Source organism: Populus euphratica, unplaced genomic scaffold (assembly GCF_000495115.2).
Source record: "Populus euphratica unplaced genomic scaffold, PopEup_1.0 scaffold731.1, whole genome shotgun sequence".
In the NCBI taxonomy this organism is placed as follows: Eukaryota; Viridiplantae; Streptophyta; class Magnoliopsida; order Malpighiales; family Salicaceae; genus Populus; species Populus euphratica.
The window spans coordinates 81,623-96,456 of record NW_011500601.1 but is presented as its reverse complement, the minus strand read 5'-3'; the positions used below and the strand labels follow the sequence as shown (position 1 = coordinate 96,456).

The 14,834-nt window shown below is 32.0% G+C and overlaps 2 protein-coding genes and 1 long non-coding RNA gene across 4 annotated transcripts in view; 1 reads left to right on the top strand and 2 right to left on the bottom strand.

The window, feature by feature from the left end:
• Positions 1-545: 545 nt before the first annotated feature.
• Positions 546-4,898, bottom strand: LOC105115617 (importin subunit alpha-2-like). The gene is made up of 9 exons (XM_011012559.1): positions 4,684-4,898; positions 4,285-4,497; positions 3,751-3,927; positions 3,532-3,557; positions 3,276-3,429; positions 2,846-2,948; positions 2,368-2,513; positions 1,438-1,518; positions 546-1,036 (listed from the first exon to the last, which is right to left on the bottom strand). The coding sequence occupies exons 3-9, from the start codon at positions 3,754-3,756 to the stop codon at positions 899-901; spliced, it is 654 nt and encodes a 217-aa protein (XP_011010861.1). The 5' UTR covers positions 3,757-3,927; positions 4,285-4,497; positions 4,684-4,898; the 3' UTR covers positions 546-898.
• A 2,287-nt stretch (positions 4,899-7,185) lies between these two features.
• The window catches only part of LPPGAMMA (Phosphatidic acid phosphatase (PAP2) family protein), an 8,843-nt gene continuing 1,194 nt past the window's right edge, over positions 7,186-14,834 (top strand). The window contains exons 1-2 of one of the 2 annotated variants that reach the window (XM_011012558.1): positions 7,186-8,025; positions 11,627-11,765. In XM_011012558.1, coding sequence (XP_011010860.1) covers positions 7,335-8,003 — 669 coding nt within the window. In that variant the 5' untranslated portion in view covers positions 7,186-7,334 and the 3' untranslated portion in view covers positions 8,004-8,025; positions 11,627-11,765. The remainder of the gene's footprint in view (positions 8,026-11,626; positions 11,766-14,834) is intronic. The other variant, XM_011012557.1, reaches the window with a different exon arrangement.
• On the bottom strand, positions 8,203-13,481 carry LOC105115615 (uncharacterized). The gene is made up of 2 exons (XR_840370.1): positions 12,453-13,481; positions 8,203-8,709 (listed from the first exon to the last, which is right to left on the bottom strand). It is a non-coding gene; the product is annotated as an uncharacterized LOC105115615 (long non-coding RNA).

Below are 14,834 nucleotides of genomic sequence, written 5' to 3'. Positions count from 1 at the left end.
TTGCAAGGAATCCAGCGTTTCATTCAAGAACAAAACACATAGATGTTCAGTATCACTTTGTTCGCGAAGTGGTGGACGATGGAAGTGTGGATTTTCAGAAGATTCACACAAAGAAAAACCCAGCAGATGCTTTAACCAAACCGGTTAACATTGATAAGTATATATGGTGCAGATCCTCTTATGGCCTATCAGAAACGTAAGCAGCATGAAGATAACAAGTATAGAAAGGATAGAAGAAGAACAAATGATCAAGTGTGAAGACTTGATTAAATCATCAAAGTCTTCAAGTGGGAGAATGTGAAATCACCCTAACATTGTTGACAAAGTCAACAATGTTTTGTCAACAATGTTAGGCATAAATTCGGTGTCACCTACCTTGCCCTTGACTTTTGCATGAATGTTTGCCTATAAATAGGCAATGCATCCAAGCATTATACACACCACAAGAGAGAAAGAAGAGAGGGTGAGAAGAGAGTAATCCCATAAAATTATGAGGTATTTGTGAGATAGTAAGTGAGGTGTTTTCACATAATGAACAAAAAAGTTTAAAGAAATGAGATCTATTCCCCACGGCAAAGTGAAGAAAGAGGAGAGATGGTAATATTGTCCCGTAGAAGATACAAGGATGAAGCTTTAAGACAACTTCTCCAAGAATTCTTCCCAGGACAATAAAGAAAAGGACAAAAAAAAAAAGCAGAACCTTAAAAACAGAACCGTTTTTTAGTAAGTTAACTATTGCTAATTGCAGCAAGAGAGCTACAAGCATGATTCTTGCATTCTTAAGTAAAGTCTAATAAGCTAATCAACAAGAAACAAAATTGATTGTTTGGTACATTCTACATGTGGCTCTTCAGAAACTAGTAAGAGACAAGGAAAGGAAAACTATATGAAACAAGCTTCAAATAAACAAGCAATAACAGACACCGGAATGGAAATTGTGGCATATATGATGTAAAACCTGTTCTAGGCCGGCCGCATGTATATGCCATGAAGCAAAAGGTATAATGTGCATAAGATGATTTCCAAGGAACAGCACCTTGCATACCAAAAATGAGCTGTGAATGATCGGTGGGATGCAGGATCAACATTGAGGGCCAGCGAATCTTAAAATCTAATCAACTGACTAATTTCAACTAAATGCCATTTTTCAAATGGCATAAGAATCAATATCACGTAAAGCTTTGGGACTTACTTTTTATGGCTCTGGTCATAAGTTTCGGGTCTATATAGATTTAAAAAGCATTAGTAGAGGGAATAGGATTGAAAAAACAAAAAGACCAATAATAGTGCTCAGATGGTAAACACGGGCAGCAACCTCGGCCTCCACAAGGCTTAAAGAAAAGAACCCAAAGAGAAAATTCAGGAAAGGAAGTTCAAAAGCTTTTTATAGAGAAACCCAGATGATCAGAACTGAGAATGATTGATTGACACCACTTACTCTTTCCTTGAGTGCCAAAGAATTGCATCTAGAACCCCATCAACTCCAATGAGTTTCATTGCAGCTTTAGGATCTGGTCCCTGCATTCAAACACACTGAAGCTGTGTTGTAAATGAAATTTAAACAAACACACAAGCACAAGGATGTGCATATGAATGTATCACGCGATGCACTTACTGAGATTTTTTTTTTTTTTAAAGTGATGCTTTCTTTAATGTCCATTATGCAATATGTGCCTGTCAACCTGAATGTGGAATAGGTGCTTTAATCACAAGAGTGGCTCATGTCCAATGCCTTTAATTGAAGACATTAGGAATTCAATTGATCAAGGCAGAGAAATTCAAAGTTGGTGTAGGAAAGCCTACAACTTAACAACTGATGAAACAGAAATTGTCACAAAACTCTAATGCTGGCTATATGCAAACTCAACACAAAGTTAGTTGGTACATAGAATTTTGGGTGTCTTTGATAACCAAAATGATAGCTGGATAAATGACTGACAGGAGCTGGGCTGTAGGTACTGTATTTGCTGTAAACTAATTGATAACTTAGTGCTACTTCCAGATATTAGAAAGCAACTAGATAAACTATTAAAAAAAAAAGTAAATGTACCATTCAGCATCGTACTGGGATTCCTAGAAATTGCACATTAGGAATTCTCGAGCATTACACCTACGAAACTGCTCCATGATGCACCAATTATTTAAGGCATCTCACCACATAAAGCACTAGATCCTCGCAAATTCTGGATTGGAACTTATTTTCCAACAAACAAAATTAGATCCCTGCATATAGCCTCTCAAGGTAAGTTACTTGGTATGTGCCTCTGAGTTGTTGATGAGCAACTAGCATCTTGAAGGGTGTGAAGAGTGTATAATCTTTGGGACATGGTTCTAGGGTGTGAAGGGTGCCCAGGCAGCTGCTCTCACAGTTGAACCCTTGAATGGCAGCATCATTCTTGCAAGAGGTGGTAAGGCTCCTTGAGATAGCAAAACACATCTCAACTCTTCTCCTTCACCAGCAAAATTTTCCAATGCCCGTGCACACTGTTCAGCCATAGGAAAGGAACTCTTTTCTACACGGAAATGCAACTATAAATGCCAAACCTAAAGTATCATGTTGTGATCCACTAGAGTTTCAAGCAACTATCTGATAAAACAAGGAAAGAAAATTACACACATACCCATGAATTACTAGGCTATAGTTTTCAGAACTATTAAATTTCAAGAAACAAATGTTTTAATTATTGAAGTTAATGTGGCATTTCATTATCACTCGGATTAACCTTATATTGCTGTCCCAGTATGGGTTCACATCACTGAAACCAACATGCTTATAAAGTATTGAGACAAGAAGGCCAAAAAATAATTTCTTGACACTAAAAAGGATACACCAACCATCACAAACCTCCAAGATGTGCAATAAGCAGCGGTAATGCAGGCAGTGATGCTTTTGTTTCTTCTGATTTTCCTGCTGCGATGTTTGTAAGGCTCCGTGCTGCCTCAAGTAACTGCAAATAAGATAGGAATCAGTGTTTGAATTTACATCCTTATTAGAAGCCATGTGTTTTTAAATTTGTTCATAGACCAGGTAGGCAACATAATACTTTCTCTGACAAGCACTGAGCATTCTTTCGACATACATTGCAATTTAAGAAAGAAAAATGTAACTGCTGATAGACTATGAGAACCTAATATGGATAGAGACCTCCCCCCCAACACAGACCCCTTTTAACTGAGGAGAATGGCTCTTTTTAATAATTTAATAGAGCTGAACAATAGCAGGTATGAAAATAGTTAATCAAATTACAGGAACTGCCAAAACAACAACTTTGTACCTGTTCATCTTGAGAGCCAAATGATAGACATTGCACAAACAAGGCAATTGCTCCAGCTTTAAGAGCAGCATAAACAGGAGGGAATTCTGATTTAGACAGCAAACACCTCAGCTTCCGAAGGGCACCAACTAGCTTCTGCATTGCACCTTTTCCCCTAAAGGATCAAGCACAAAGATGCTTCAAACAAATTCCAGAAGAACTTAAGAGGTTAAAAACCCTAAAACAGAATTAAGCATAAAAAAATTCAATGGCATGCATGTTCATGAAAAGAACTGATATGGGCTGAAAACAGAAGGCAGATAGAGCTCAGATACATGTCTCTCAACGCCAAAACCGTTAGGAAGTTCTACATATACATTCCTTAGGATAACATTCATGCTAAGATCACTAACATTAAGCAAATGTTCAAATATTTTCCTGATCCTTAAAGATACATATCCATATGAAAATTCAGCTCCCAATAATAACAGTTTACCTGCATTGAGCTTATCAAATTCTAAATTCAGTTCCAATAATGCCCGTCATTACTACTCTCAACATATCTAACGATTTTATTGGTCATACTTCAATTAACTACATTTCTCATGTCCTCTTGACATGCAAAACAAGCTTCTAATTTAACTTGAGCAGCCATGAATTGAAAGATACCAATCTGCAGATACGACACAGAGCAGTCTGTTAATTAAATTTTATCCCAAAGGAAATTGATACACATGACTCGAGACAACCTTGACGATTAGCACAGTACTAATTAGCATATTCATGATAACAACAGTATTAAAATAGCTAAAGGTTTTGGGAGCAACTGAGCTGTGTGAAAAAATTATAAAAAATTACCCATCGTGCGCGGGGAATTTCTTTTCATTTCATGAACATTCTCCTAAAATCCCTAGTTTTCTTTTAATCGTCTTAAGCTGAGTATAGTTATGCTGCACGAATTAGCACCTTCATAACAATAAATTAATGTTATCCACCAACTGTGTACGATAATGCATAAATATTCACATACTGAAAAACAACGGCGGACTTAAACTCTTGGACTGCCGCCAAGTTTGAGCCTCCAAAATTCATTGCACTTCATAAATCATCATGTCCTTTTCAATAGGAATGCCAGCCACTAGGCCCCATTCTACAAAGACGTTAGCACGAACCAACGATTCTCTCCTTTCCTTACCCACCGCCACCGCATTTTGCCGGCTCTTATTCGCCGCAGCATTCCCAACTACCCACAGCAAAAATAAATGAGCATCCATATCCTTGTGCTGAGTCAAATTAACAATATGTTTAGTTGAAATGATTCTATGAATTTCTTCAAAAAAAAATCTCGGCAACCAAACAGAGCGGTGGAACTGATTTAAGAAAACGGTAAAACTAGTTTATGAGGGAAGAAAAGAAGGGAGAGACAAACCTGAAGACTTGATACGATCTCTTTGGTGAGGAGTTAGCCCATCTTCGGCCACTTTTTCGTTTATTTTTCAGTGAGGTTTTTGAATATGAAGAGAGAAAAAGAAATGATGAGACAGCATAGACAAAACCCCTTCACAAATTGCAGCGATTTTATGGTAAATATGCTAGAACAACTTGGATATTCAATCTAGCTGAGTTCATTCCGGGACGCCATGGGGACAGATGCAGTGAAAAAAGAAATTTGTTTGATTAAAAAAATTTCTTTTTAAAATGATTTTAAATGAATTTTTATTTTTTAAAAATAAAAGGTATAGATAATATATGTTTTCAGAGGTAATATTCATTATTTATTATGTATATAATATTTTTATAAAAAAAACTTTCATTTCTAAAATTATTTAATTAAAAAATATAAAAATAAAAATTATTAATATTATTATAATTTTAAAACTCAACTCGAAATAAATTCAGAATAAAATTAAAATAACAAGTCAAGTTAATTAAGATTAATATAAAAATAAAAAAAATTATTATAATAATTTAAAAATATAATTTGAAAGTCGATCTAAGATACAGTTCAGGTCACAGTTCAGGTCACGAGTAAAGTTGATCATCAACTTAAATTAATAAAACAAATAGTTATTATTATAATTTTAAAATTCAATTCAATAGTTGATCTAAAATAAGACCCGAGACACATGTTAATAAAATTAACCTGAGATGACTCAGATTAATATAAAATAAAGGTTCAAATCATCAAGCGGGAAGATTATCTCGACTGATCATAATTTTTTTTTAAATAATATGTTTTTTATTTTTATTCCATGTTTTATTTCAAATTGACCTATGATTAATTTATCAAGTCATTTCAGCTTTTTATAATTTAGATTGTTATAATATTACTAATTTTAATTAAACCAAAAAAATAAAATATTAAATTATTGTTTTAGATTTGTAAGATCGATGACAATATATACTAACAATAAAAATAATTTTTTATATTTTATTATATCTTGTTTATTGTAACAAAAAAATATATAATAGTTGCATTATCTTATATATCACTATAAAACATAATTTTATTTTTTACTGTCTCTTTTGTTTCTATTTGTTAATGTGAAAATTATAAATAAATATTATAATACATATTAATAAATAATTTGTACAATAAACTCTTGCTTTTTAATGGTAAAATAATTGCACAACTAGCTACATTAAATAGGAATCGCCTTTATCTAATTTTCAATAAGACGATAAAAGGAGGAGAGCGGAAGGAATCCCTTGAAATGTCTGACTTTGACATTAAATTCCTTGCAAAATAAATTTCGAAAAGGTAGAATAAAAATAAGTATGATGATAAAGTAGTCAAAGCATTCAATAAAAAAATATTTATTCTTTTACTTTATCCGATTCTTTTTTCTGAAACAAAACATGATCAACCAACATTTGAGTTTGGATTGAAATTTTACTTCAATTGAAAAGTAAACATATTTTTTATAGTTTCAACACGTCTAATTCTAGCAAACAATTTATTTTTTTTTTAAATATTTTTTATTATTCTTAAAATTAAGATCAATAGGATCAACATTTTTTTTTTATAAAAAAATCATAATATAAAAACAATGAATATAAATAAATTTAAAATTAAGGAAACCATCGAATTGTAGGATCTCAATTCAGACCCATATTAGAGAATGTTTGGTCGTTTTTTTAAAAAAATAATTTTTTTATATATTTTAAATTATTTTGATATACTGATTTTAAAAATATTTTTTAAAAATTAAAAAATATTATTTTAATATATTTTAATATAAATATTTTTATAAAAAAACCACAATTATACTTTTAAATATTCACTAACTAGACGAATATTTATGAACGGTAATATCTTACAAATAAGCCTAATAAATAATTCTATTAATTACTAATATGTATAAAATCAGTTTAGAAAAAACACTAATCTCTCATTGGGAATGATGTAATAAAAGTAATTTTTATATTTTTTAAATATAATTAAATATTTGAAATAATAGTTTTTGTTTAACACTATCTTAAATTTTAAAAGTACCATTTATATCATGTGATAAGGGGTTTAAATTTTATTCTGGTCTTCATCTTTTTTGCTACCTATTATTTCATTTACTAGTTTTTTTTACCTTAATTTTTATTTCTTAAAAAAATATAATAAAAAATGAGTTATGAGAATGGGAAAGTAATTAATTAAGTTATAGAATAATGAAATAAATTTTTACAATACAGTAAGTGTATATATTTAATTGTTTTTAATTCAAATATATTATAAAAAATTCATAATTGTTTTTTTAAAAAATCTGGTTATATATAAAAAATAATTATATTTTCTGAGTCTGTTTAAAAATTTAATTTTAGTTGTTTTTTAAAATATTTTTTTATTAATTAAAAGGGTGCGCTTGCACTTGATCCCCACCCTTTCCGTGTCTCTTTGGGAAGCTTTTAAGAATCTTGATTTGGTTTTTTGGCAAGTTCAACGAAACTACTTGCACGTGTCTCCAATTTCCTGGTTACTCCGCCATAGATCTTTCCTGGATCTTAAAAGCTCTCTACGTGCTCCACACATCCCCTGAAACCAAACGCCCAAGACAGAGAACAAATCTCTCTCAACTCTCCAAAAAAATGCCGAATCCGCCACTTAAAGCTGTGACCCTCACCCACGTACGCTACCAAAAAGGTGACCGATTAGGTCATTTCTTAGCCTGGGTTTCACTAGTTCCTGTCTTCATAAGCGTAGGCGGTTTCTTCACTCACTTCGTATTCCGTCGTGAACTCCATTGCATGTTCTTCGCTTTAGGCCTTATTATTTCCCAATTCATCAACGAAATCATCAAAACATCTGTCCAACAAGCTCGACCTGAAACCTGTGCACTTCTTGAGATGTGTGATTCTCATGGCTGGCCTTCTAGTCACTCTCAGTACATGTTCTTTTTCGCTGTTTATTTCACTTTATTGACAGTTGAAGGAATTGGGTTGTCTCAGGTTAAGAATAAATGGGCTGTTAATTTTTGTCCATGGTCATTAGCTGTTTTGACCATGTTTTCGAGAGTTTATTTAGGGTATCATACGGTTGCCCAGGTTTTTGCTGGAGCTGCTTTAGGGATTTTTCTTGGGGCGTGCTGGTTTTGGGTTGTGAATAATGTAATTTATGAATATTTCCCGGTGATTGAGGAGAGTAAGTTTGGAAGGATGTTTTATGTGAAGGATACTTCGCATATTAAGAATGTTTTGAAGTTTGAGTATGATAATGCAAGAGCTGCTAGAAAGAATATGGCTGACAAGGCTAATTGATCAGGTAATTTCGCTTTTCTGGGTAAGTGTGATTTGATCTTGATTTGCTCCTCTCTCTATTCTTTTTTCTGGATCTTTTGTTGATTGTTTAAATTCTGAATTTTTTCTTTATATGTCATTCGTGCTTACTGTTTATGTTAATTAAGAACACTGATTCGTGAGTTTGGTTGAGATTCTTGATTAGATCAAAAACATCAGGACAGGAAACACACAGAAGGCAAGGGAAATTGTAGACAGTAAAACATGAAAAAATGAAATTAAAGGGGCTTTAGCTCTGGCAAATCTTTCTGTTTTAAGATTTTTATAACCTGAAGAGAATGTTCATGATGTAACGTTAATCTAGTTCACAACAGCTGTACTTTTATTCTTGAAAAACAATTAAAAGGTTAGTGTACTGTTTTATTTGAATTCCTTTATGTATGCAAAATTCACAGAGGAAATTGTTTGTATCTAATATTCTGTTGTGCTTCTTTACAAAAAATGCAAAACAGTAGAATTAACAAATAGCAAGTGATTCCCATCTAAGAAGATGTCCAAATGACTAGGAAAGCTGTTAGCTCCGAATGATTAATTAGAATTCAGGAAAAATAAATAAATTAGACCACGGGAGCAAACTAGAAAGACACAGCTCTATACAATGTTCATGCGAGAAACATTAGTGAAATACTGTCTGACTATGTAAGACAGCATTTTTTCACTACAGAATGTTCTATCCATCATGCTTCACCGTATTGTTGATGACCCTTCCAACTATTGAGAGTTAAACTTGTTGGCTGTTTTGTGTAATTTTTCATGTGTAAGAATTCCACACCCTTTCTTACTGACACCATTTTTGTGATGCTGGATCTTAATGCTAGAAGACGTAATCCTTCTCATCCTTGATTTTCTGTCTTGAAAAACTGATATGGTCCTTGTTTTTCAATCCTGCATTTTAGCTTTTTATAAGGTCCACCTTCCTTGTCACCCACCTGTTTATCTCTTTTCACTGTGATAAACTACTTCTACTCATTGGCTTAATTGATCCATTAGTTAATCTCTTTGTAGAAGTCGATCCATTTTAATCCATTTATATTTATTTATCCCTCAAGTCTCTTCTTCTTTTCGGTGGAAGGTATAAGTTCATCTAGGATAGTCCCATCCCATATGTTTGATCACTCAATGAGAAAGCTTGGGCTTGTAAGCTATGCAATAGAAAAATCTATTCTCTCTTAGAAGAATAAAATGCTATAAAAAAATTAAATGATTTTTATCCTTTCCATAGTTTTTATTGAATGAATTTTGCTTTTCTTCCTTTGCTTATTTCGTGCCCCCCTCTTCACCTGTAAGCTTTTGTTGTGGCCTTAGAGGAAGCTGAGTTTCTCCAGTGTCAAATTCCTACTTTTGCAAGTATTTGTAATGATGAAGTGCCCTTTAGAAGAGAAGGTAGTTGTAGACTATAGTTAAGCAGGGCATGAACCATCGTTGTATATTTTAGGTGATAGGAGATTGTATAGTCGAGCAAACCTAGTGTTGTTTTAGCACAATGTTAGCACCTGTTTTTAATCTCTCATTATTTGGAAGCTGTTGTGAAGAAATGATACCCACAATTAAATTGATGAAGGCTTAAATGTGAGAATGACAGTGTAACTATAGTCTATATGGTAATGGTTCGGAACTTATTCCACTATCTCAAATTGATAGAACATAATTTATTCTACGAAAGTGTTTTTAGTTAAAAAAAAAATTCTATTCAATATTATTTGTTTTTTCTAGGTTTTTATTTGATTTCTAATTTATTTTTTTATATAAATGGTTGTAATAGTCTTTTGGCAAGTGAGACTTGGATGAATACAAATTGAATATTTTAGGTATCTTCCTTATAGTTATGATGTTCTTAGTCTTTGAGGGTTTTGACATGTAACAAACCCTGTTATCCTTTTCTTTTATTTGTGTTAATTGGTATTAGAGTTTAATGATCCTGATGGTTATTTGTTTGTTGTGTGCTGGAATAACCATGTATAAAAAAGGTAGCAAAATAGGATGTGTTTGTGTGGGAAGGGAAGGGAAGGGAAGGGAAGGTTCCCTTTAAGAAAGAGATGTTCAATAATTGGTGATAATTGGTGATAGAAGACATGTATAGACAAATTGCACAATCGAAGATTGCAGAATTGAAAAGAGGTATTTAAAAACCAGTGATAAAAAACATGCAGAGATAGATTGCAAAATTAACCCATTAGTTGGCGGAGGTGAGGAGCCTAAAGTATCATGAGAAGAGTGATCATGACCCATGACTAATTTTGAGAACCCGTTTCAAAGGCATGAGCAGAAGAAACAACTTGTTGAATATGATGTTAAAATTGAAAGTTTTGATAAATCTAGTTTCTTTTTAGATTGGAATCAACCATCAAAACTAGATGAAGATGGTGAAAATGATGTTGAATGGCAAGATTTGGATGTAAAATTTTTGGTTTGTAATGCTCATGAGAAGGGAACCAAATTGTGAAGGACATGTCTCAACTATGCTTGAGGAGAATTTGGAGAATTTTGAAATTGATAGGTTCAAAGTTGACGTTGTTGTACTTCAAATAAAAGTTGTGAAGATATTTCCAAATTTTCTCCTAGCACTAAGATTGGTTTTGTTGTTAGGGAGGCTAAGCTTGGCATATATGATGTTTATAATGGAAAGATTGGGCATGTAAAGGGTTGGGAACTCTTGATTGGATATTCATGAGATCAAGACAAGAACAATTTGAACTCGAGCACGAGTTCTTTCCAACTTGAGGAGACTGATGTCGGAGGATTTTTGGAAAAAGTTATTTGTTTTCTTAGTTATTTTTATTTTTTTTCCTATTTGCTTTAGAAAATTAAATATTATGCATAATAATTTTATTTTTCCTTGTTTGTGTAGGACTTGTATTGCTTTTATTTTCAAGTTTCCTAGTCAATTTATGTTATTTTTTGAGTTTTATTTCAATAGTTAACTTTTAGAGATGCAGACTGCTCGAAGAAAAATATTCAATAATAAAATTACGAATTAAGGTTCTATGTGACAACTATATTTAGCTTCAAAATTATATAGTTCTAGCTTGCTTTGTGTTTCTGTCTGCCTCATATGGTGTCAAACAATTAAGTTGTAGCATGCTCATAGAGTAGTTGAACAGGCTTTCAGGCCAATTATGAGATAACAAGATGGGAATTATTAAAATGATTTTTAGTGTTTGAATCACTAATTAGTTTGCTTGTAGGGTATGGAAACGAATGGTGTTTAGCTGAATGTTGGATAACAAGACAGTAAGAAATAAAATGATATTTCACATGGTTGAATCATTAAGAAACAGCATGCTCTTCGGGTAGTTGAAATAAGTATGTGAACCTGAATGTGTGATAACTTGCATGGTGAACTACGATGATTGCTAAACCTTTGGCTTGTAATCGAGCTCCCGCGGCGCTGTGAAATGGACAGCTGCACCTAGTTATTATAGATACTAAATCAATGCTGGAACCGTGCTTCGGAGGTGTTGTGTGCGTTTGTCTTGCTTGTAAACTGCACAGAAATGATCTAACATTGACTTATTAAACTCTAGTTGCAATTTCTGATTTCCATGCCTTTCAATGAAAATGCCTTATATTGCTCCATTTTGCAGGTTGGTATCTCCAAATATGCATTCAGGATTGTGTTTTTGCTTGCATGGATGACACTATTAAGCAAGTGCAGTTTTTGTTTGAAGCACTCTATTTGGGAGCCAACAAGGGAAGCCAACTAGAAGGACCAGCATTTAGAGGATATTTGGTATTATGGTAGTTTTTGTGATTATGGTTTGAAGAAGATTGTTTTATAAAAAATATTTTTAATTGAAGTTGGTTTGATATTTATATATGTTCAGTTAAAATTATGGTTAAAATTAAAATTAAAAAAAAAGTAGTTTAATATTTTTGGTTAAGAATACTTTTTAAATTGAGGTTATATATATATATATATATATATATATATATTAATGATTTTAAATTTAAATATTATAAATTTAATCACTACTATTATATTATATCATGAAATAAAAAATATTTTTTATTGGATTATTAAATTGTCTATAATTCTATTACGTATAAAATTTATCTAACAAACATTATAATTTTTTTAATTTTTTAAGTGTGTAATAAAATTAGATAAATATTATTAGGAATAAAATTGATATTATAATATGGTAAATTTAATTTACTCTAAATTAATTTTTAAAAAAATAAAAAAATTAATATTTATTTTTATATGAGCAGTGAAAGTCAAATTAATTTATTATACTAGTTTTTAAAAAATACTATTAACTTGAACAATATAAGAAAATTAAAATTTATTGCACTAGCTTTAAAAATAAAAATATTATTCATCAAAGTTAACAGTGTGTGTGATGTGTGAGTGAATTAATAGTGAAATACTGTCTGACTATGTAAGACAGCATTTTTTCACTACAGAATGTTCTATCCATCATGCTTCACCGTATTGTTGATGACCCTTCCAACTATTGAGAGTTAAACTTGTTGGCTGTTTTGTGTAATTTTTCATGTGTAAGAATTCCACACCCTTTCTTACTGACACCATTTTTGTGATGCTGGATCTTAATGCTAGAAGACGTAATCCTTCTCATCCTTGATTTTCTGTCTTGAAAAACTGATATGGTCCTTGTTTTTCAATCCTGCATTTTAGCTTTTTATAAGGTCCACCTTCCTTGTCACCCACCTGTTTATCTCTTTTCACTGTGATAAACTACTTCTACTCATTGGCTTAATTGATCCATTAGTTAATCTCTTTGTAGAAGTCGATCCATTTTAATCCATTTATATTTATTTATCCCTCAAGTCTCTTCTTCTTTTCGGTGGAAGGTATAAGTTCATCTAGGATAGTCCCATCCCATATGTTTGATCACTCAATGAGAAAGCTTGGGCTTGTAAGCTATGCAATAGAAAAATCTATTCTTTCTCTTAGAAGAATAAAATGCTATAAAAGAATTAAATGATTTTTATCCTTTCCATAGTTTTTATTGAATGAATTTTGCTTTTCTTCCTTTGCTTATTTCGTGCCCCCCTCTTCACCTGTAAGCTTTTGTTGTGGCCTTAGAGGAAGCTGAGTTTCTCCAGTGTCAAATTCCTACTTTTGCAAGTATTTGTAATGATGAAGTGCCCTTTAGAAGAGAAGGTAGTTGTAGACTATAGTTAAGCAGGGCATGAACCATCGTTGTATATTTTAGGTGATAGGAGATTGTATAGTCGAGCAAACCTAGTGTTGTTTTAGCACAATGTTAGCACCTGTTTTTAATCTCTCATTATTTGGAAGCTGTTGTGAAGAAATGATACCCACAATTAAATTGATGAAGGCTTAAATGTGAGAATGACAGTGTAACTATAGTCTATATGGTAATGGTTCGGAACTTATTCCACTATCTCAAATTGATAGAACATAATTTATTCTACGAAAGTGTTTTTAGTTAAAAAAAAAATTCTATTCAATATTATTTGTTTTTTCTAGGTTTTTATTTGATTTCTAATTTATTTTTTTATATAAATGGTTGTAATAGTCTTTTGGCAAGTGAGACTTGGATGAATACAAATTGAATATTTTAGGTATCTTCCTTATAGTTATGATGTTCTTAGTCTTTGAGGGTTTTGACATGTAACAAACCCTGTTATCCTTTTCTTTTATTTGTGTTAATTGGTATTAGAGTTTAATGATCCTGATGGTTATTTGTTTGTTGTGTGCTGGAATAACCATGTATAAAAAAGGTAGCAAAATAGGATGTGTTTGTGTGGGAAGGGAAGGGAAGGGAAGGGAAGGTTCCCTTTAAGAAAGAGATGTTCAATAATTGGTGATAATTGGTGATAGAAGACATGTATAGACAAATTGCACAATCGAAGATTGCAGAATTGAAAAGAGGTATTTAAAAACCAGTGATAAAAAACATGCAGAGATAGATTGCAAAATTAACCCATTAGTTGGCGGAGGTGAGGAGCCTAAAGTATCATGAGAAGAGTGATCATGACCCATGACTAATTTTGAGAACCCGTTTCAAAGGCATGAGCAGAAGAAACAACTTGTTGAATATGATGTTAAAATTGAAAGTTTTGATAAATCTAGTTTCTTTTTAGATTGGAATCAACCATCAAAACTAGATGAAGATGGTGAAAATGATGTTGAATGGCAAGATTTGGATGTAAAATTTTTGGTTTGTAATGCTCATGAGAAGGGAACCAAATTGTGAAGGACATGTCTCAACTATGCTTGAGGAGAATTTGGAGAATTTTGAAATTGATAGGTTCAAAGTTGACGTTGTTGTACTTCAAATAAAAGTTGTGAAGATATTTCCAAATTTTCTCCTAGCACTAAGATTGGTTTTGTTGGTAGGGAGGCTAAGCTTGGCATATATGATGTTTATAATGGAAAGATTGGGTATGTAAAGGGTTGGAAACTCTTGATTGGATATTCATGAGATCAAGACAAGAACAATTTGAACTCGAGCACGAGTTCTTTCCAACCTGAGGAGACTGATGTCGGAGGATTTTTGGAAAAAGTTATTTGTTTTCTTAGTTATTTTTATTTTTTTTCCTATTTGCTTTAGAAAATTAAATATTATGCATAATAATTTTATTTTTCCTTGTTTGTTTAGGACTTGTATTGCTTTTATTTTCAAGTTTCCTAGTCAATTTATGTTATTTTTTGAGTTTTATTTCAATAGTTAACTTTTAGAGATGCAGACTGCTCGAAGAAAAATATTCAATAATAAAATTACGAATTAAGGTTCTATGTGACAACTATATTTAGCTTCAAAATTATATAGTTCTAGCTTGCTTTGTGTTTCTGTCTGC

What these genes read in the sequence shown, in the direction of transcription:
- LOC105115617 (XM_011012559.1), bottom strand. An exon ending in GCTTATTGCACATCTTGGAG is followed by an intron (nt 2,514 to 2,845) that starts GTTTGTGATGGT and finishes ATTTCCGTGTAG; the next exon opens with AAAAGAGTTCCTTTCCTATG. An exon ending in TTTGGCACTCAAGGAAAGAG is followed by an intron (nt 1,037 to 1,437) that starts TAAGTGGTGTCA and finishes TTGGTATGCAAG; the next exon opens with GTGCTGTTCCTTGGAAATCA.